This window comes from Strigops habroptila, chromosome 2 (genome assembly GCF_004027225.2).
Source record: "Strigops habroptila isolate Jane chromosome 2, bStrHab1.2.pri, whole genome shotgun sequence".
Lineage (NCBI taxonomy): Eukaryota > Metazoa > Chordata > Aves > Psittaciformes > Psittacidae > Strigops > Strigops habroptila.
The window spans coordinates 53,902,962-53,924,280 of record NC_044278.2 but is presented as its reverse complement, the minus strand read 5'-3'; the positions used below and the strand labels follow the sequence as shown (position 1 = coordinate 53,924,280).

Sequence of the window (21,319 nt, the reverse complement as noted above, 5' to 3'; positions counted from 1 at the left end):
CCACGTGGCACCATCTCCATCGCTCTAGATTTGAGGACCTGAACCTGATTCCTTTTTGATCACCACATTAACGAAGACTGAAGTTTGACAAAACTGGACAAATGCAGCGGTGATGGAACAAGAATGAGCTTAAGCATGCAACAATCCAACACCCCACACCATCCATCTTTTCTGCCCAGAGAGACTGTTATGACAGATGGAACTCCAAGTCATGGACTGAACGAGTTCAATGAACTTTTGTAGGGATGGTCCATAGAGCAGGGAAATTATATCTGTATGTATATATATATATTTATATCTATCAAAAGACATGAAAAGTGATGGCGGGAAGTGTGACACATGGCATGACATGAGTGGTATGGAATAAGGTATGGATACTGTCCAGATTTCACTGGAATAGAGTTAATTTTCTCCCTAGTAGCTGCTGCAGTGCTGTGTTTCAGCTTTAGTCTGAGAACAATGCTGATAACACTTCGATGTTTTAGTTGTTGCTCAGTAGCACTTACCCTGAAGAAGGACTTTTCAGTCTCTCAGGCTCTGCCAGTGAGGAGGGGCACGAGAAGCCAGGAGTGAGCAGAGACAGGACACCTGACCCAAACTAGCCAAAGGGGTATTCCATACCACAGCACCTCATGCCCAGTATATAAACTGGGAGGAGTCACCCGGAAGGGCAGATCACTGCTCAGGTTGCGCTGAGTATCAGTCAGCAGGTGGTGAGCAATTGTATTGTGCATCACTTGTGTTTATTGGGCTTTTTTCCTTCCCCCTCTTAGTTTCATATTCTCTTCCCCTGTTATTTCCCTTATCATTATTATTATTATTAGTTATCTGATAATTCTTTCAGTCATCTGATACCTGTTAGCAACCATATTTTAAGCTATTTTTTTGGTCTACCACAGATACAAAGTGATGAAAAGTGGGAGGAAATTTTTGGTTTTGTAAATGGCTGTAAGCAACATTTAGAGCATGCTGTGCTGAAGGATGTAGCAACATAGTTTGAAAGCAACAAATAGACTTATGAGCAAATTGTGTCCTGAACATTTTAGCAATACTAATATGAGAAAATGATCATAGAATCACAGAATGGTTTGGGTTGGAAGGAACCTTAAAGATCATCTAGTTCCAACCCCCTCTCATGGACAGGGACACCTTCCGCTAGATCAGGTTGCTCAAAGCCCCATCCAGCCTGGCCTTGAACACTGCCGGGGATGGGACATCCACAACTTCTTTGGCCAACATGTTCCAGTGTCTCACCACCCTCAGTAAAAAATTTCTTCCTAATATCAAATCTAATTTTCCTTTCTCTCAGTTTAAAGCAATCCCCCTTATCCTACCACTACATGCCCTTGTAAAAAGTCCCTCTCCAGATTTCCTGTATTGGAAGACTGTTATAAGGTCTCCCCTGAAACTTCTCCAAGCTGAACAAGCCCAACTTTCTCAGCTTGCCTTCATAGAAGAGGTGCTCCGGCCCTCGGATCATCTTCATGGCCTCCTCTGGACTCATTCCAACAGATCCCTGTATTTCTTGTGCTGAGGACCCCAGAGCTGAACACAGTACTCCACGTGGGGTCTCACAAGAGTAAACTAGAGGGGGAGAATCACCTCCCTTAACCAGCTGGTCATGTTTTTTCTGGTGCAGCCCGGCATACGGTTGGCTTTCTGGGCTGCAATTGCTGGGTCATGTTGAAATTCTCATCAATCAACAGCCCCAAGTCCTTCTCCTCAGGGCTGCTCTCAATCTGGTCTCCCCCCAGCCTCTATTTTTGCTTGGGCTTAGCCTGACCCACATGCAGGACCTTGCACTTGGCCTTGTTGAACTTCATGAGGTTGGCATTGGCCCACCCCTCAAGCATGTCAAGGCCCTCTGGGTGGCATCCCTTCCCTCCAGTGTGTCAACTGAATTACATAACTTAGTGTCATTGGCAAACTTGCTGAGGGCACACTCAATCTCACCATCCATGTCACTGACAAAGTTGCTGAACAGCACCAGTCCCAGTACTAATCTCTGAGGAATGCCACGCATCACTGGTCTCCATTTGGACATCGAGGCTGCTGACCACATTTTGAGTGGGAATATCCAGATAATTCCTTAACCACCAAGTGGTCCATTCATCAAATCCATGTCTCTCCAGTTTAGAGACATGGATGCCATGTGGAACAGTGTCAAATGTCTTGCACAACTCCAGGTAGATGACATCAATTGCTCTTCCATTATCCATTAGTGCCGTAACCCTGTCATGGCAGGCCAGCAAATTTGTCAGTCATGATTTGCTCTTAGTGAAGCCATAATGGCTGTCGCCAATCACCTCCTGGGAGTAGGAGTGGGATTAAGGCATCCCTTTCCCATCCCTGGGCAAAGACCCAATATAACACTCAACAGGAAAGGATGGTAACAGACTTTGGTAGCACCATCAACAACACTAGCTTTGCTTGGGGATTTTTTATTTTTTTATAATTTGTTTCCATTTTTTGAAAGCCTCAGCAAAGAAGTCCCCTGTGTAGGACAGTTCCCTTGCCTACAGTAACACCACTGTCTTTGTGGGCTCTTTGGATTGTTCTGTTGCAGTATATTTCAGTTTAAAAACAAAAAGTACCCAAACCCTAAAACCACAAAACCCAGATTTCCTCATTGTGTTACTAAGGTGCATAATCTGAGAGAGCACCAGAAAGCACACTGCTCCTCTGCTGCCTGCTCTACAGGCTCAGGAGATCTTCAGAGTGGGAGCATGGGTCTTCGCCTTGGGTGCACAAGTAGCCACACAGTTGAGGTATCAACTGGAGAAAGAGAACCCAGCACTAGGCAGAAGTGCTTGTCCCTGTTCACCCATTGCAAGATGCGTAATTCAGAAGACTCATAGGCTGGAAGTTGATAGCCCTTCCCAGGACCAGATTTTGGCACAGAAAAAACATACAGTTGCCCAGGGCAGGCAAGGTCCCACTGCATCAGTGCTAAATGGTGTGATGAAAGGGTGCCCAGGATACAGACACTGCCAAGCAATCCAGCCATAGTCATCAGTAGGCACAGCCTTGTGGGCCAACTGCTTCTGCCAAGAAATCTCCATAGAAGCATGGATTTACAGCTCCCTCACAGAAACAGCTGCCCTTAAAACCCATTCCTAAAGTGGTGCAGGATCAGTAAATACAACTTCAGTGTGATTGTTCCTAGCCTTCCTTCTTCCCAGCAAAATCTCTGCGTCTGCATGGCTCTTCTCAACTCCCTCCCCTCTCTGCTCCTTCAGTGTTAATGAGCAGAGCTCCTTGTTTGGATGTGTCATGGATGGAGTAGGTGGGAGACTGCTTGACGCTCTGGGAACTGACCTATTGGAGGATGGAGACCGAGGGTGGTGAGAGGCTGAGAGAAAGGAGAGAAAAAGACAGATGCACGGAAACTCCGTCTCCTTTGTTTTCCAGAACCCCATTTGATTCTCTGTGGCATTTCCCGGGGCCTGATCCTGGCTGAGGAGATAGGACAGACGCTGGCTACCAGGCCCTGCTCTCAACCACCATGGGGAACCCCCACTGTTCCCAGGCCCCAGAGATGGTTTGTACTGAGAGATGCTTCGTATTACTCAGTATTATTTAGAGCTAGAGAGAAATACCTGTAAAAGAGAAGATTTCTTTGCACTCACTGGATTCTCAAGCACCAGTGGGTTCTGTAAAACAAAGGAAGATTTAACCAGCTAATTGCTCATTTATGTTGTATGAAATAACGAATTGTGTAATTACAGGAATTTGGTAAGAATCAAGAGGGAAGTGACCAGTGTCATATCTTGCAACACTTCCGACGGTGCGACAGTTCCCCAAAACACAAGCAGCAAGGGAGACACCCCTATTTATAGCCATACAACCATTTAAAATACCAGTCTTTTTATCTTCTCTGAGCCGGAAGACTGTGATAGAAAGATTAACAAGATAAAGATGTTTTGAAATAGAAGGTAGGTCTATCTTCATCTTTCCAACTATTTTGTTTGCTGAGGTATTCAATGAGACTCTAACAAGCCCAGGGCTGGAGGGGTGATGCCCCAGGCAAAATCTAAAAAGCTGTCAGAGGAATACATGGAGCTAAGTTGAATGAACGTTTTTTTGCAAATAAAGTACTGCCTGCTAAGAAATGTCTTAGCCACGATTTTGATTTTCTTACTGGGATTGCTACCAAATTTGTAGCAATTAGATACCTCTCCTAGATCCACTTTTATGCATATATTCAAAAACATCCTTGAAAGTACATGAACTTTCACCAAAGTTACCATATTCACCATTGGGTAACTTGAACTGATTGATGTTGCTGTGATCCATTTTGATATTTTCTGTTTGCAGCTCTTTACCCATCTGTTTGATGTCTATTCATCCTAACCTTTGTATATGGCAAATAGATAAATAATCTTTAGACCTTAATACCTTAAGACCTTAACCTTTAGACCTTTGGTGACAGCAGTCACCAAATGTATGTATGCAACATTTATGCAGTGCTCCCCAGATCACCAACTTTATAAATCACCACACAAAATGTTTTGTTGCAGAAAAGGACAACTTCTTTAACTTTGTTGCTGTTTCTTTGAACATTTCTCTGACTGTTTCAGAAGTCTGTCGAATCTTTCCTCCCACCAGAACTGAGAGATGGTCAGGCAGTGCAGAAGCAGGCATACAAGCCGGTCAGACTATGCAAATTTAGAGAAACGTGATTCACGTTGACATTTTCACCTTCAGCAAGTTTCACTGTTTTCTGTCTCCAAGGAGGAAGATATGGTTGCTCCTTTTGCACTCATCTTCATGACACAGTGGATGTTGCTGATCATCCAGTTGTGTGTTGGCTGGCACTGCACAGACTGTGAGTAGAACACCTTCATGGGTCAATCCTCTGAGGGGGAGTGTAATGTGCTTCTTATTATGGGTAGTTGTGCTTAAATTGCCTTCTGTCTTGCATGTGGTAGGTAGTAATCTCTACACCCAAAAATCTGGCAATCTGCATGTTACTGGTCCTTCTATGTGATACTTGCAGCAGAGATGCCAGACTCATCTATTAGAAATTTGATGCTGAATCTGTGGAAAGTGGAACTGAGTTGGATGAGCAGTATGAATTTCACTGAGGACTGATGTTCAGTGACTGCAGGAGATTTTACCAAGACTATAATGGTGACACCATGCTGATTATCTCTAATCACCTCCTTATCTTCTATATGCTCCAACATAACTTCTAGGAGGATCTGTTGTATGACTTTATCAAGCATGGAGGTGAGACTTGCTGGTTAGTAGCTCCCATGATCCTCCTTATGACCTCTTGAAACAGGTGCAATATTCTCTTTTATCCAGTCACCAGTACTTTGGCTGACTGTCATGATTTTTTAAATATGATAGAGCATAGACTGGCAACATCAGGCAATTCCTCAGGGCCCTAGAATGCATGTCATTGGGTTCCAGGGATTTATGTATACTCAAGTTCTTCAGGTGGTTTTAAACCTGATCCTCTTTTACGATGGAAGGGACTTCATTTCCCCAGTCCCTGCCTTGAGTGATGTTCAGGGACTTGAGATGTGTGGGAAGAGTGATTTCCAGTGAACACTGATGCACAAATTTGTTGAGTTCCACAGCCTTCTCCATGTAAGTTGTCATTAGTTCTCCTGTTTTATTTATCAGGGATGGCACACTTCCTTTAATCTTTCTTTTTTGACCAACATACCTGCAGAATCCTTTATTATTAATTTTCACATTCTTTGCCAAATTCAGCTCAAATTCAGATACAAACTTTTAACAGCAGACAGGAGATCTAGAACTCGGATGTTGTGTAAATGGATTACTTGAGAAGTGCCATGACCTTATAAAAAGGCAGCTTCTGATTCTGATTTAGTCTGTTTTCAGTGCTTATGCAGAGAAGACAGCAAACCAAGCATTTCCTGTTTTGCAACTACTGTGTTTGTTAAGCAAATTCACCAGCCTCTACAAGCTGCACAGACACTTCAAAGCAAGTCATGAAGTTTTCCTCATGGGATTATTCTTTTCCCTGTACATGTGTTACTCTGGCCTTAGCTATATTTCCTCTACAGCTCAAAGCTGTCTCCATCCATTTGGCCAGTACTGTGAATCTGATTGGGTAGGTAATCTCCAAAATAAAGTTGTTTCAGGAACAGGAACTGTAAAAGGAAGGTATTGATTTTGACAGTCTATTTTGCATGAATAGAAAAGGGGTGCTTCACGCTACACTACTGTGTAAAGCAACATGACAATGTTTCTCAGAAAAAAATACTGTTTCCTACAACTAGCTCAACAATTTTTCAGTCTTCTGTTGCCACCTTTTCAATTGCCAATTCTCTTTTAATTCGTTGTGCTAATATTTTATTGACTGCATTTAATGTCTTTAAAATGTTATTAAAAATCCAAGTGAAACATGTTAGCTCCTGTAGCTTTGAAATTCTTCACTGAAAAATCTGTCACACCTTGAATTTTGTCATGGTGTAGTGCCCAGCAGTTTGCAGTGTCCTATTCCAAATAATGAAATGTCTGAGAAAGTTTACTCCTCTTTGTATGAGAGGGGTAATATATATGTGACTGTTAAGAGAATGAGGTAGAAGATCTGCTCATTTAAGCAACATGGAGTTGGCATATACAAAATGGCACTACTTCCTGCTTCATCAAGCTCAAAGTATTGGCTGATTCCTTATAAAAGGATAGATAAATCATCCTTCCTTTTAAAAGCTATGTTTAGTCTCCTTATTATTGGGTTTTCTTGGGGGTGGGGTTAAGGAGTAAATTGTTTGTGACCAAAAGAAAATTTCTCACGTTAATGCCAGGTGGAAGAAGGTATTGCTACAGAGCACAAACACCTCACAAGTTTGCATCTACACCTACCTTAAGTCTTGAAAAACTCTACAGCTCTGCCTTCTCTGGAGTCCACAGGAAAGCTCCTCATGCTCTTCACTCATTTGAAAGGGGGCTGAAGAAAATTAGAAATGCTGTGGCAGGGTTCTGAAGGATGACAGACAAATGATTCACTTTGTGGCATTGTGGCACCAGTGTCTCCTTTTGAATAGGAACAATTCAAAGCACAGGGGTAGCCACTTTAGGTATCAGCATGTGCTAGAGTAGTGTTGGCTTCCCTGAGACTTATTTTATCAGATGCAACTATATTTATATCCATGGAGACTTTATCCATGACAAATTCTTCACTGAATCTGTTAGTGCAAATACCTTCCTATGTTACTACCTAAAATGAAGCAAGTCATTCCTGACCCTAGCAATAACCAGCTGGAGCTACAGGTGTGCCAAGATCCTTCAGCTTGGAGCAGTCACATGATTTTTCCTCACCACAGATACTCCTTTGTTTGCAGGCATGAACGGATCAGCCATTGAAAACTTCTCCTGTGTGATCTATAACATTTCCCTCATGAACTGCACTTGGCAGGCAGGCAAGGATGCACCAGGAGATACCCAGTATTTTCTCTATTGGCAGAACTCCATGTAAGTAGGTCTGCTTGAGCCTAGGGAAGTCTGAACTCTCATTCAACACATCACATTGCCCATGGTTTTCTAAAATACCTTGCTGTATACAGATATGAAGATGCAATGGAATGTGAGCTTTACATTAAGGATGAAAATGGCAGAAATATGGGATGTAGATTCCAAAATGTGAGGATAGAGACTGAAAAAGCTTACTTCTTGGTGAATGGTTCTAGAAAAGACTCCCTAATCCAGTTTTATGATGCATACATTCAACTGTACAAAATTGGTAAGTAAACACTTTCTGCTTTATTTTTACTATTGCATGAGGGTGGTAGAACATTTTTCCCTGAGAAGAAACCAAGTACCCTGTCTCACCTAGAGCTGAAAGTGAGAGATTGTGGCCTCTTCAAGAAAATCTATTCCCCAAGCAAAATAGCAATGAGGAAAATTAAGCAAGAAAGCTGTACAGGTGCAGCCTGCCTCAGATTCTGTAGCAATCAACGCTTATTGGTTTTAGTTTTAGCAAGTCCACAGGACTTAAGAGATTGTACTTTCCCTGCTCTACTTTCAACGGTGGCCAAAGACCTTTCAACAGTGCAGACTTGTCAGGAGAAGTTTATCTGAGCACTGATTTCTGCTTCTCATTGCCAGTGGGGATGGCATACACCACCACCATATACTTGATTAAAAAAAATAATATGTGTACAAAATATCCCAGGTTTTCATATGCTCTTTCACATGTGGTGCTCTGCTTGGAAGCATCCTGTGCAATTATTTTTACTGTGGCAAATCCTTTCTGGCAAAGTCCTGTTGTTTTTGGTATTGTCTCAAAAAACTCTCACATCTGTGAAATTACGGGAGATTACATGGAGAAAGTGGCTAGGTTCTTCAAACCAAAATGTCTTTCTTAAATTTGTATGGCTAATTTTTTTGAAGTGGGAAATAAACTGCATAGTTCAAAACACCAAGCAAGCAACACCTCCATGTCATGGAAGCATCATGTGTGTAGGCTTGAAGAGAGAAATTACCTTTGAATTTCTTACATTAGGGATAGCATCAGCTTGTTGTTCTGCAGTAAAACCCACCCTTTTAAAAAGAAGGCAGGACTCTATTCATCTAGAAAAGTAAATGGAGGGGGCTTATATCTTTGTATGCTCCTGAGTCATGTTCCCTGGCTTAGTCCCCATTTTTACTGATCCTGGGGACAGGATTTAAAGAACTATGGTCTTTCAGTTATATCTAAGAGATTTCCTAAGAAAAATGGATACAAGTCAGTATCTTCATGGAGGTGTTACTTGCAATTGCACTCTCTTTTATCAAAGCAAAAGGAGAACAGGCGATTTTTATTATTTGAATTCCTGGTTATATAATTTCAGAAAAGCTCATGCCTCCAGCAAATATCACTGTCAACTGTGATGAAATTAAAAACAATTGCATAATTCAGTGGCAACGACCTCAAATAAGTCATTCTAACAAAGACAAGTGTTTTAAATATGAAATCGACATAAAGTATAAGGTAAGAGGAATTTCTTCACCTACATTTAACATTGATACATACATTTACCAATGCACATGGGTGAAAAGAAAATCAGTCTCTCTTGTGCAGTGTAGCCTCCCTGATATGTAGCATCATATTCCTTTGATGTTGTGCCTTTCAGGCACCTTTTTATGCTATACCACCCCCTTTTTTTATCCTTATTCCCCTGAGTGAGATATTGCTGGAGATACACTGGGTGACTGTGTGGGACTAAGAAGAGAAACATGGTTAATCAAGACTTGAACATATCACAGCTTTGGCAGTTTCAAAACTCAGAAAATATATTTATTTCACCAAGACCTGTTGGAGCTGTCTTGGAGTCCTTCCAGTCGTGAATGTATCTCTGTGAAAAGGTAGAGCTGGGCAGTAATTACTGAATAGACGAATGTGTATCCACTTAACAAATAAGAGTTGATGGAGGTGAACGAAATTTTTCTATGTATGAAACGTAAATAGCTTATCCACATAGCATATGCAGGCAACACACCCATTGGTCCAAAAGTTGAAGCTGTATAATGTTAATTAAAAGGAAAATAAACGTGAGAGAAAGCAGAAAGGTAGTATGAATAAACACAGGTTACTGAGGGAGCGATTTAAGCTACTGAAAGTCAATTTCAGACCTTGGCTTTTCAAGTCTTTTCACAGAGGTAGGGAAGGAGTAAGATTGCTGTGTTGCGCTGCAACAGGAGTAAACCTAAACTACCGTAACTATGGCAGAATTGCGGCAAATGACCACAGGGTGGCAGACGGTGACTACAAAGGAAAACCTGCCTGGAGTACAACCAGGTTTGGCCACGTAGTGGCTGAGTGAAGGCATTCCCTAGATTTCTGCGATTTGGAACATCTTAGTCTGGACCGCGCTTGCTATTTCATAGCAATATACATAACACCATGAGTAACAGAAATTCAATCACATTTTTCATGTCTGACACTGATAAACTGAATTTGCTGCGACTCTTGCTTTCTTCTTCAGCAATGTTTTAACTTAAGGCTTTATAGATCAGGATATCTGGGACACCTGAAGGTTAACCTTTCCAGTGAAAATGGAACTAAAAAAGCATCAAATACCTCAGTCTTCCTCATATCCCTTGTCACTAGGTTCCCCCAACTCAGTGAGCTGTATTCTCCTCAACATCCCTTACATTGCCAGTGCATTCATAAAAACCTTTATCGTGTTCACCTCCCTCAACTAGTCTCAACTCCAGATGAGCTTTGGTTTACCCAAATCCATTCCTGCATGTGCAAATGATGTCTTTTCATTCCTCTCAAATTCTTTTTTCTACCTTCTGCATACTTCCTTTCTGTCTCTGAGCTCAGACTCAGGCTTCATGCCCTGCCATGCTCACCTGGCACACTTGCTCCATTTTCTGCGCACTGGAATGGACTGCTTTTGTGCTCTGGAGAGGTTGTCCCTGTAAATCAACCACTAACTTTGCCCTCGAGGCCAGGGCAGTTTCCTTTGATTACGGGGAAAGACTGGCTTGAAGACTTTCTCAAGCTGCCTGAAGAGGGTCTCATCTGCTTCTTTTTCTTGTTTGGGAGATCTGAAACAAATACTTAATGCACTGTCACCTGTGCTTGTACGTCCTTTGACACCTAGTCACAAGCTCTCTTCCTGGTTCATCATTTGTCCCAAGACAGAACCCTACATATTCAAGGAACTCCTTTACATGAAGCACAAGAATCAGGTTAGCAAGGCTGTTTGCAAGGACATTCACAACCCTGTTGGTGGGATGCATCCCATACCGGCTGAGCAGCCCCTGTTTCTCAAAAAGGGTCCCAAGGTTGCAGAAGCCAAAGCCCTCCCTGTGACACCAGCCACTCAGACAGGTGTTGACCTGCTGCATGATTGCAATTCTGCTCAAGCCTTTTCCTCTCCTGGGAAGGACTGAGGAAACACCATCTGGGCTTCCTGCCCTTCATCATCCCCTCCAGTGGTTACCCCTGGCCACATCACTGATGCCCACAGAGAAAAGCAGGAAGGGGTAATAGTCCAATGGCCAGACAAGTCTGGAAGTCCTTCTGCAGTATCCTGGAACCTGGCCCCAGCAAGCAACAGACCTTCATCAGATCAGGAGGTTGGTGCCACCACCCCCTGCAGGAAGGAGTCTCATTCATCTATCATATGTATTTTCTCCTTCGTTTTCTAAAATGCAGTACCCTTTACTACACCTCTTCCAAAATTCGCAAAGGAACAGCTGTCCTTCTGGAACTGCACTTCTCAAGTCTTCCATGATCTCTTTTCATTTCTCATAGATTATTTTATTATAAACACAAGAAAAGGGAGACCGTAATGTTGCACTTTCTCTTAGATCAATCCCTGTGCTTAAGCTAGCTTTTTTACAGATTCTAGGAGCTGTCCTGTACAGCAGCATGCCTTGCAAGTTCACGTTCAGGTGCCACATGAGCACCCATGCAATTATTTGATAAAAGAGTTTGGATTAATTTCATTTTGGTTTAAAATGGAGTAGTACAAAGTGCAAAATATTAAATAAAATATGTAGCTCTAGTAGACTAATGTGATGATATAGTCTACAGTTTTTAGTTCTGTGTAGTCACTACATTTCATAGTAGTCATTATGGCTATTCAAAAGGGATGAGTGAATTTTATTCTATCAAAAACATAATTGGAGGGCAGCCTAAAATATCCCTGAATCCATGTCAGTCCTGAGTATTTTCACCTGAAGGAAAACAATTTTACATAGCATTTACAACTAAATATAATGACGTTTATTATAAATATAAATATTAGACATAAACTAAAAAGTTTGTTTCACAGATTTCTACCTTTTTCTCTTTAAGAACAAAGTTATAGTTTTCATTCAGGTCTGGTTTGCTTGTGTTTCAGTTTACTCACCAATCTGAAATAAAATTTATTTCTGAACTCTGGTAGTCAAGAAAACAAATATTTTTTCACAGAAAAATTAGTTACAATATAAACTTGGAATTGTAGACAAATTATATATTAGATAATAAATGTTAGATAAATTACTAGTTCTTATGAACAACCTGTCAAGTAGACAAGAAAGAGTAATGTAGAAAAAGGGGACAGTAGATAAAGATGACTTATTATCTATACACAAAACTAATCTTTTTTTCTCAATTTACAGGCTAGTCCTGAGGAAAAAACCATCTATACTTCCATACAAGTAAGTTTGCTTGTTCTATTAATCTGCAATACATGTTAATTTCATGGTGTGAAAAACAAATATCACTCAAATGCCTTTAAATCAGCGTGTTCAATGTCCTGTGTTTTATGGGATCTTTATTTATAGATTTCATGAATGTGTCAAACTGTAAATCATCATGATATATGCCATTCATTATATACTCAAGGGCAGAACTTTATTACTATTCTGTAATTACTCTGAAAAACCTTCCATTTCACATGATATTGTCCACACTCCCCCTCAAATATTTGGAACAGAATTTGAAGTTACACATTGGTGACAGCAGAGAAAAGACACACAGTGAAAACACCTCCTAGGTGTTTAATTTTGTTTATGAAAAACAAAGACCACAAAAGTCCTTTGGGATGGAGGCTACCCTCCAGGTGTGCTTCACCTCCTTCCAATCAGTGCACTTTGCACATCCCACCTCTAGCCTGAAAGTCTTCAAGAGCAAGCATTTTTCAGTAAATTCTAATAACACCAAGTATTGCAAGAACTTTAAAATAAGTTCCTGTACTTATTTTACAGGTTTGGCTGGAAAGTTATGCTCTTCCTGAAAAGTCATAATGCAAAGACTGAGGAAGGTGAGGTGTACACAGGCAGTTTATTCCTCAATTCTACCTCCTCAATTCTGGCAGTGTTGAAATTAGACAGTTCAAGATATTATTCTGCCTCTGTCAATGTACTGAGGGAAATTACCAGTACGTCATACATATCATTAGGAATTACAGGATATAGTGTAAAAGACAAAAACCTTCTAAAGTTAAAAAGTTTACTGAGTGACAGGTTATTTTTAAGATACACAGATATGTACATATTACGTACATAATAAACATTAATATGTGTATTTTTTTGCCCTGGAGCAGCAGTCTACTTTACAAAGCAATGCCTTCATAGCCTCCCGAATGTTTCACTGGTAAATGGCACTTGCATAGTATCAACATCTAGACATGCAACAAAGAAAAAACACTCAGCTTTGCTTTGTTTTTAGGAAGGGGGATATAATCACACATTTCAAAGATACAACACAAGAAAGAAGTGTCTCTTGAAAATGAGGGCAGCTGGCAGTGTCTGCTTTGTGAGTCCAGCCTGGGGGGAGTGGAGTGCACCTGTAGAGTTTGGTAAGAAGAAATCCATGCCTTGGGCTACTCTTCCCCCAGTGATGTCTTGTCTACCTTACACACTGATGTGCACCTACAAACACACAGATGTACAAAGGATTGGCAAACATTTTGTTTCAGTCCACACTACAGAGAAAAGGAAGAAGAGACTTAATATATCTCTTAACACTCTAATGTTGGAAATAAATATAAAAAGTTACACATTTGCAGCTGAAATGCTATCGTGGTTTAAGTACCACTAAGCAACTAAGTACCACACAGCTGCTCGCTGCTGCCCAGACCTGATTATTGCATGGAATAGACAAAAAGGCTCAATGCTAATCCCTCCCGGCAGACGTTGTTGCAAAGAGTTAAAGTAAATTAAAGAACTGATCTTTATATCAACATTTACCAATCAGTCAACAGAGTAGATGTTTGACACAGCTATGCATCTATTCTTCCTTATCAATGATAATACTTTATAACATTTGTCTTTCAGGAAATGAAGAAATTATTTCTTCTTCAGTATGGATCTTACTTGTGGTAGCAGTTGGGACATTCTTAGTGGCAATTGTCACAATTTTATTCTGCAAAAGGTAAACAATTCATGCATTTATTTTGTGTAGGTGTGTGAAACATCTGCAATTCTTAAACAAATAAGGTAGAGGTGTCTCTGTACTATCAATAAAACTTTTTCACTCACACTGTACTAGAAATCAATTCAAATGAGTGATTCTGAGGCAAGTATGACAACAGTGATGCCCAAAGTCCCTCCATGGCTGATCCACACAAGTTCTCCCTTGACCTCTTCTATCAACATGGCAAGGAGACCAATTGTATGCAATTATATGTTTGGTTACCAGTAAAAATTTTGCAGCATTCACTAGCATTGTCCTAGTAAACTGAATGTATCTGAAAGCTCGTAAGCTAAGTCGCTTGCTTCTTGAAATAGACCAAGTGGAACAGCAAGAAAATGAATATTCTGCTGCATCATGCACTTTGTCTAGAAATACACAGTAATTCAGAGAAAATACTGTTCTTCCAACTTGTGAAAATTTTTACACCCACTTTCACTGGTTATAGTGACTTAAACAGCAGGACAAATTCATTTTCCTTTCAAAGAAGAAAATAACTATAGTGAATCTTTAACCAAACAAGAAACTATTACTATCCAAATTATTAGTGTTTTCCTGATATGCGTTCATTCTGTGCCAAGATAACATGGGGTTTTTTATTTCTCTTCTGTGCTGGAAGGGAAGATATGAGCTGGTTGAAGGGTGCCATGCTTTTGACACGACCGTTAATTTCTTTTAATTTTCTATTCCATCCCTTTTGATATCCAGGACTGGCCGTTGGAAAGCAGCATTTCCACAAGTCCCAGAGCCAAAAAATGCATTTTGTGGACTGCCTGATACAAATACAGAGGTATGTTTTCTTTCTATTTTATATTAAATGTGTAAAACACATACAAGACTCTACTCCAGGTATTTTTAAAATTATGAGGAACTTAATACAGAGAATAACTCTTCCTTTGCCATATTTTGAGGAATTACAAGAGAAAATCAGAAGGCAAAACTGTTAAGACAAGTCAAATGCAAAGCTCTTACAGAACCAGAAGGTTTTTCCTATTCCAGTCTCATACGTGCTGGGGCTGATGCTCCCACTGGTAGGTCCAGGCAGCAGCAAGGGCTATGTGTTTTCCCGACATGAGACACACATATACAATGACACACACGTAGAGGACACTAATGCACACAGCCACAAAGACCAGCACAGGAGCCTTTACCAGCAACATGTCAACACCAACAGCAGTCACATAAACAGAGTGACAGACATCCTGGTCTTCCTGCTCCTCTCCAGCTGAGCAGAGCTGAAGTTTGCCAGAGAGAAGTGCATACTTCCTCACTCTCTTCAGGTACAACAACCACAAATTTTCAAGTTCTTCACATGTGATCTCCGTGTCTGGATCCTCGGTGCCCCCTACCAGATCACCAGCTCTCACCTTTGGTCTCTGCAGCTGCAGGTCTCTCCTACCCACCCACCAGCCCCAGTTTCAATGAAGTTTGTTGTTTGAAGTTACACACACAGGATAGAAAGCAAGGTGACACAGAAAACAGTTCAAAATAGGATTTTGTAAGGTAACAGGACAGTCTGTGATGGTCACACATGGCATTTGACCAGCATGTTGACGAGCAGCTCTATCCCAACTGAAACCAAGACACCTTATACATAAAATTAATGAAAGTTCTTATTTTCATTTCAGCTGATGGAGAGCAAAATTCCGTCAATAACATCTGATAAGGAAGAGATAACATTAGTTGCTGAAATACTGAAATAACCAAAAAAAAAAAAAACCTGAAGGAATTTAAAAGTGTATTTCTTAGCTCAGGCAACTGTATACTCCTGTGGAAAGTCTGGAATAATATACAGGCTTTCTTCAGTTTCTTCTTTTTCTTGGCAAAAACAGTAGTGCAGCCAAAAAAGAATGATACTTCACATGTAATTTTTTTAAATGCCATTGTATTTGCTTTTAATTTTGGCTAACTTTGACTGTTTGGGTGACTTGTCCTTTTTGTGAATATGATTGAAATATTTCAGTCAAGAAGTTTTAGTTACATTCTAATTTGTTTAAGGGAAAATAATGGGTTTGGTTCATATTAAAATGAATAAGAATGAATTTATCGAGATGAATAAAAAATTTTTATAAAATTCCTGGTGCCTGAATGCCATTGTTCTACTGTCAAGAATGGGCCTTTCATACTTGAGATTTTCCCATGTCTCTTAAAGTACTCATGGGCTACTAGAAACTTGAGAATGGGAAAGAAAACAGGCTGACATAAAATGGTGTCCTCTAATCAGCAGGAATCTCAAAGTACAGGAGTATGTCTAAAAACCTAACTAATCCTAGAACTTACATGTGTTACAACTTAAGAGATCAGCCACCATTTACTTGACATCAGCTCAGAATTTACTTCTGTAAGTACCCAGCTCTTACTGCTCACTTGCCTTTTTACTGCTTTAATTTAGTGTTGTAAAATAGTGAGTCCATGACTCAACCTCTATGTTTTTTTGTTCAAATAGAGGGCTTTACTACTGACCTGAACAGTAAGTTTTCAGAGCCACAAGGTTAGGACAAAGTCTTGGGAAAATAGCTCAGGCTGTTGTTGAATGCAATGACTGGTCATGAGCAATGCTTCTCAAGGATCAATGTTGAGACTTGTAGTTTTTAGTACTAACAGCTATTTGGACAGTGGAATGAAATGCAGCCTTGGCAAGAATGTGGATGAAAGCAAACTGAGGGCACCAACTGATATAGTGGAGAGCAGGCCTGCTATTCAAAGGGTTTTGACAGGCTGAAGAAATGGGTTGATAGGAACCTCCTGAAGCAAACACAAAGCCAAATGCCCAGAAAAAAAAAACAACTGCATGTGTCCTAGAGAATGGCTGACTGACAGGTCTGCGGAAAAGGCTCTGAGGTCCTGGTGGGCAACCAACTGAACACAAATCAAAAATGCTTCCTTACAGTAATGAAAACTATCCACATACTGGGAGGAGTAGACACAGCAGTCAAGGATTATTCCCTCTAGTCAGCACTCATGAGTCTGCATGTGCAGTTCCATGTCCGGATTTCAGCCTCCTAGTACAAGCAAGACATCAATGGTGCTGGGAAAGCTCAGCGGCAGGACACCAAGATGATTATGAGGATCTTAAGGAACTGGAATTTTTCAGCCTGGAGAACAGAATCTAAGGGGATCTACTGCTGTCTTCCACTGGGTGTAGAGAAGATGGCATAGACTTGTCTGGGAGTTGCACAGTGTGAGAAGGAGAAGGAACAGTCACAAGTTGCAGCAAGAGAAAGTCCAATTTAATATGAGGAAAAAGAATGATTTACAGGGGAAAGTGATTGGATGGTCTCTAATGGGTGTCCGGGGAGGCTCCACCCTTGGATATATTCAAAACACAACTGGACAAGCATCTGGGTCTGACACTGAAGTTGACTCTGCTTTAAATGGGAGATTGGACTCGATGATATTCAAAGGTACATTCCAACCTAAATATTTCTTTAAATATTTCTCTAAATGGTTCTTGTCAAAGCTGTTTACTCTTTCTAAATCCCTGTCATGAAACAATGGTATCTATTTGTACACTTAAAGCAACTGGGAGAACTGAAGTCTTACTATGTACTGGTAGTTGCCTAGAGAGCTATTGAATAAAACATCCCTCTTGCACTTGACTCAGAAGCATCTTCTTCAACATAAGCCTTTGTAAGAGCTAAGTAGTCAGTTGAGACCGTGAGGGCAGCATAGAAGATATATAGAGGCAAATACTCTCACCTCCTGGGGCATCTCTTGATACAATTCATAGAGATCAGGAGCACAGCAACAAACTCTATTTTACTGGTATAATTTCATTTCTGGGTTCCTTCCTTTGGGAAAGAAGCATATTCCAGCAAAAAAGTTGGACTTTGAACAGGTAATATCAGGGCACGGACAAAGCTTCCATCTTCGGTTGAAAGTCTAATTCCATGCAAGGCTCAGCCTTGATCTGGTGTTATACCAGAAAAGCCTTGTCACCTGATTCCCCAGTTTGGATGGCTGGTTAGTGAACCATCTACTTGTTTCTACCTGAGGATACAATGCTGGAAGCTCACCTTGACTTCTAAGGTGGTCTTAATACTCAAAGAGAAAATGCTCAGCAGTTTCTCCTCTTAACAGAATTAGCCTTTGAGCACTTTCATTCACAAGAAAAGGAACTTTATCTTCTGAGTAGCCCCATTTATTTTGACAACTCATATATCTTGCTGTTTCTTTTGGTCTTTGAGATTCAGATTTTGGAGGTCTCACGATGTTTTTCATAATTGTGTGAGGAATCACTGACACATCAGGCTTTGCTGTAAAATGACTTTTCTCTCTGAGACTCAAAGGCTGAGATTTCTATACTAGACATTTGAACATAGCTATTTGATTATTAGGCCAATTTTATAATGATACTAGACATTCGATTATTAGACTAAATACTCCCAAGACTACTTTCTTGCATTGAGGCCAATTGCCATGTAAGAGCCCAGATACATTTTATTAAACCCTTAAATAAGGTGGACACATGTAAACTGCCTTTAGAAATTAGCCCTGACCTGAGCTAACTTCTGGACTATGTCCAGGAGTTGTTCAGGACATTGCTTGCAAATCCTGGCCAAACCAATGCTGGGAACAGTTGTTCCTGGACACGTTCCAGTGCTGAGAGTCTTCCGGTTACCAGAGCAGCCCAAGGACATAGCCCACACTATTTTCTACAGTAGCTGGATGCAAACAGCTATTGGTATATTGCTACTGCCTTAGCAGACAAAGTTAATGATTGCCTTTTGGTCAAAGAATCACCTGGGAAGCTTTTCACAGCAAATCAAACAAGGTCAATTTCTTAATGAGGCTGAGTTCATGCTGTACACACGTGTAAACCATCTTTCTAATTCTCTCAGCATGCAGCAGTGGCCAGAGTTGAAATGCTCACAATCACCTGCTGAAAGAGTGATTGGGTTGTATTAGACTACACTAGTTTATACAACCTTTCACAATATTGTTCCCCTTGGGCAAAATTATCAGTGAAGCATAGTTTGGGTTTAATCCACCAAAACCTAGCCATGAGCTGTGAACCATTCAGTGGCTCTCTGTCAGGAAGAGAATAGGAAAGTATAACAACGAAAATATCAAGATACTGAGAAGCTGGCATTATGGTCTTGTTAAATAGAAGCTAAACAAACTGCTTCCTGTTTTATCCTGGAAAGGGTTAACATGCTTCCAACTTGTTGAGGAAAGGTGTTACACCCATGTTTAAAAAAAGGCCTAAAGTTCAACCCAGAGAAGTCATAGGCCTATCAACCTGGAAAACTCATGGTGCGAATCCTCTTGGAGCACATTTCCGGGCACATTAAGGAGAAGAAGGTCATTGGGAACAATCAGTATGATTTTACCAAGAGTAAATGCCTGTGAAAAGTGGGGTACCAAAGGGGTCTATTCTGGAACCTATCCAGTTTTACATCTTTGTCAATGACCAGTAAGAGGTGATGGAGTGCATTGTCACCATGTTTGCAGAAGACACCAAATAGGGGTGACCAGCTGATTTGCTCAAGACAAGGACTCCCATCCAGAGGGACCCAGACAGGCTGAAGGAATAGTCCAAAAGGAACCTTGAAATCATCCAATGCTCACTTGAATTTACATTGTGTAGAAGAAGAAAAGGTAAAAACATATCATTATTGTAAAATAGCTTTTTCAAAAACAGTGTTTTGAAAAATAGTGCTGTGCATTTCCCAGAACTCTCTGCATAACAGCAGCGCTTCTTAGTCTGTTATGAAACAGCGTCATACAACATTTGACAACTTCTTGAAGGATATGACAAAATTGTTCCATCTACTGCTTTCTTGGTTGGTAACATTTCTGAAGCTTTTGTTAGCCTGGTGTTTTTCTCAGACCTCCTCCTAATGCCACGAATGCTAAACCGACAAATTATTGATGAATTGGCTAGCAACATCTACATCAACAGTGTGTAACACCAGCTGCAAGAGATCCCAGTAGCCCACTCCACGCTTGGACCAAAAGCTCTGGTGCTGGAAGGGGCTTTCTTGGAGGAACCGGAGACTCTCCGCCCACCCCTGACTACTCTAGGGGGAGTCTCAGCTGCTGACATTTCCAATACTGAACTAGAATAAACCACAGAACAACATATTAAATAAAACCAAAATCACTGCTGGCCTATCAGAAACACTAGGCTGTAGACTGTGGCAGTTCACAAGCTATTGAGATGACTGTTGAAGCTGTGAATGCTCCATCCCTGGCAGTGTTCAAGGCCAGGTTGGATGGAGTCTTGAGTGACATGGTTTAGTGTGTGGTGTCCCTGCCCATGGCAGGGGGGTTGGAACTAGACGATTTTAAGGACGTTTCCAACCCTAACTGTTCTATGATTCTATGATTCTATGATTCTGTGACCATTCCCTGTCATCTCAGGAGGGCCTGCTGAAGGGGAACTCAAAAGATTTCCTATGTCTTGAAGGAAGCTGGTCCCCAGTAGAGTCACAGTCCTGGGATTGTCCATGGGGGCAGCAGGGCTGTGCCCTCCCCAACCAGGGCCCATCCACACCACCCAGTGCAGGCTCACAGGCAGCCAGATGCCAAGAAGAGGGGTAAGAGTGGCTGTGCCAGCTGGTGCACACAGAGCCCTGATGAATTAGTCCAGACTAGAGTTTAAAAAGGGTCAGTTAAAACTAATTCCGCTGCTGTTTGGGCAGCCTGAAGGTACTGGTCAGATGACACTATAAAACCACCTTCAGATTACTCAGAGCCTGGCCAAACATGTCATCACAACAGGACACAAATCTCTTTACCAGAATTAATCAGGCATACTGACACACACTTTGTGGTGTTTGTAATCACACATTCTGCAACACAAATTAGTGTGACACAGGAGAATGGTTCTATAGAAAAATTACACAAGGTGGTCATGGTCACTGAGGTGGCTGGTGGGATCCGCTGGGTAAAGGTGGGCAAGACCTTGAGCAATGTGAACTGAAAAGCAATGACATCTAAAATTTGAAATGTCTGTGAAGTAATTTGCTATTGGCGGATCCGAGCGCATACGATAGCAAAAACAAAACAAACAAAAAAAACCCAAACCAAATCAAACCAAAAAACACCAAACAAAAAAAAAAACCCAAACAAAAAACCCCAACAAACAATTTTGCTTCAAAGAAAGCAGGGTTAAGAACAGTTCTTTCTCTAACAGACTAACTAGTAAGGATCCTGCCTCACTCCTAAGACGCCTGGGGAATTCTTCACCTTACTGCTATTGTGCCTGTGTTGGGAGTGGAATATAGGCAGCAATTAAAATCACTCTTGCTACACATGTTCAAGAACAGCAAGAAATAAAGAGAACCTATTACATGAAGATTACATATCTGCATGCCAGATATCATGTGAAACAATATGGGAAGTGGGTAACACTCAGCACAACACAGAGCCACATCTAAAGCTGCTGGAAGTTAAAGCAAACATTGTGGCTTACACTCTCTATTTATACGACTACAA

The 21,319-nt window shown here is 41.0% G+C and overlaps 1 protein-coding gene across 1 annotated transcript; it reads left to right on the top strand.

Annotated features, from left to right (window-relative positions):
- Positions 1 to 2,500: 2,500 nt before the first annotated feature.
- On the top strand, positions 2,501 to 17,475 carry LOC115604308 (granulocyte-macrophage colony-stimulating factor receptor subunit alpha-like). Its single transcript, XM_030477298.1, has 11 exons — positions 2,501 to 3,541; positions 3,729 to 3,935; positions 4,735 to 4,828; positions 7,323 to 7,452; positions 7,545 to 7,720; positions 8,811 to 8,950; positions 12,082 to 12,120; positions 13,133 to 13,262; positions 13,741 to 13,837; positions 14,585 to 14,666; positions 15,505 to 17,475. The coding sequence occupies exons 3-11, from the start codon at positions 4,744 to 4,746 to the stop codon at positions 15,577 to 15,579; spliced, it is 954 nt and encodes a 317-aa protein (XP_030333158.1). The 5' UTR covers positions 2,501 to 3,541; positions 3,729 to 3,935; positions 4,735 to 4,743; the 3' UTR covers positions 15,580 to 17,475.
- The last annotated feature ends 3,844 nt before the right edge of the window (positions 17,476 to 21,319 follow it).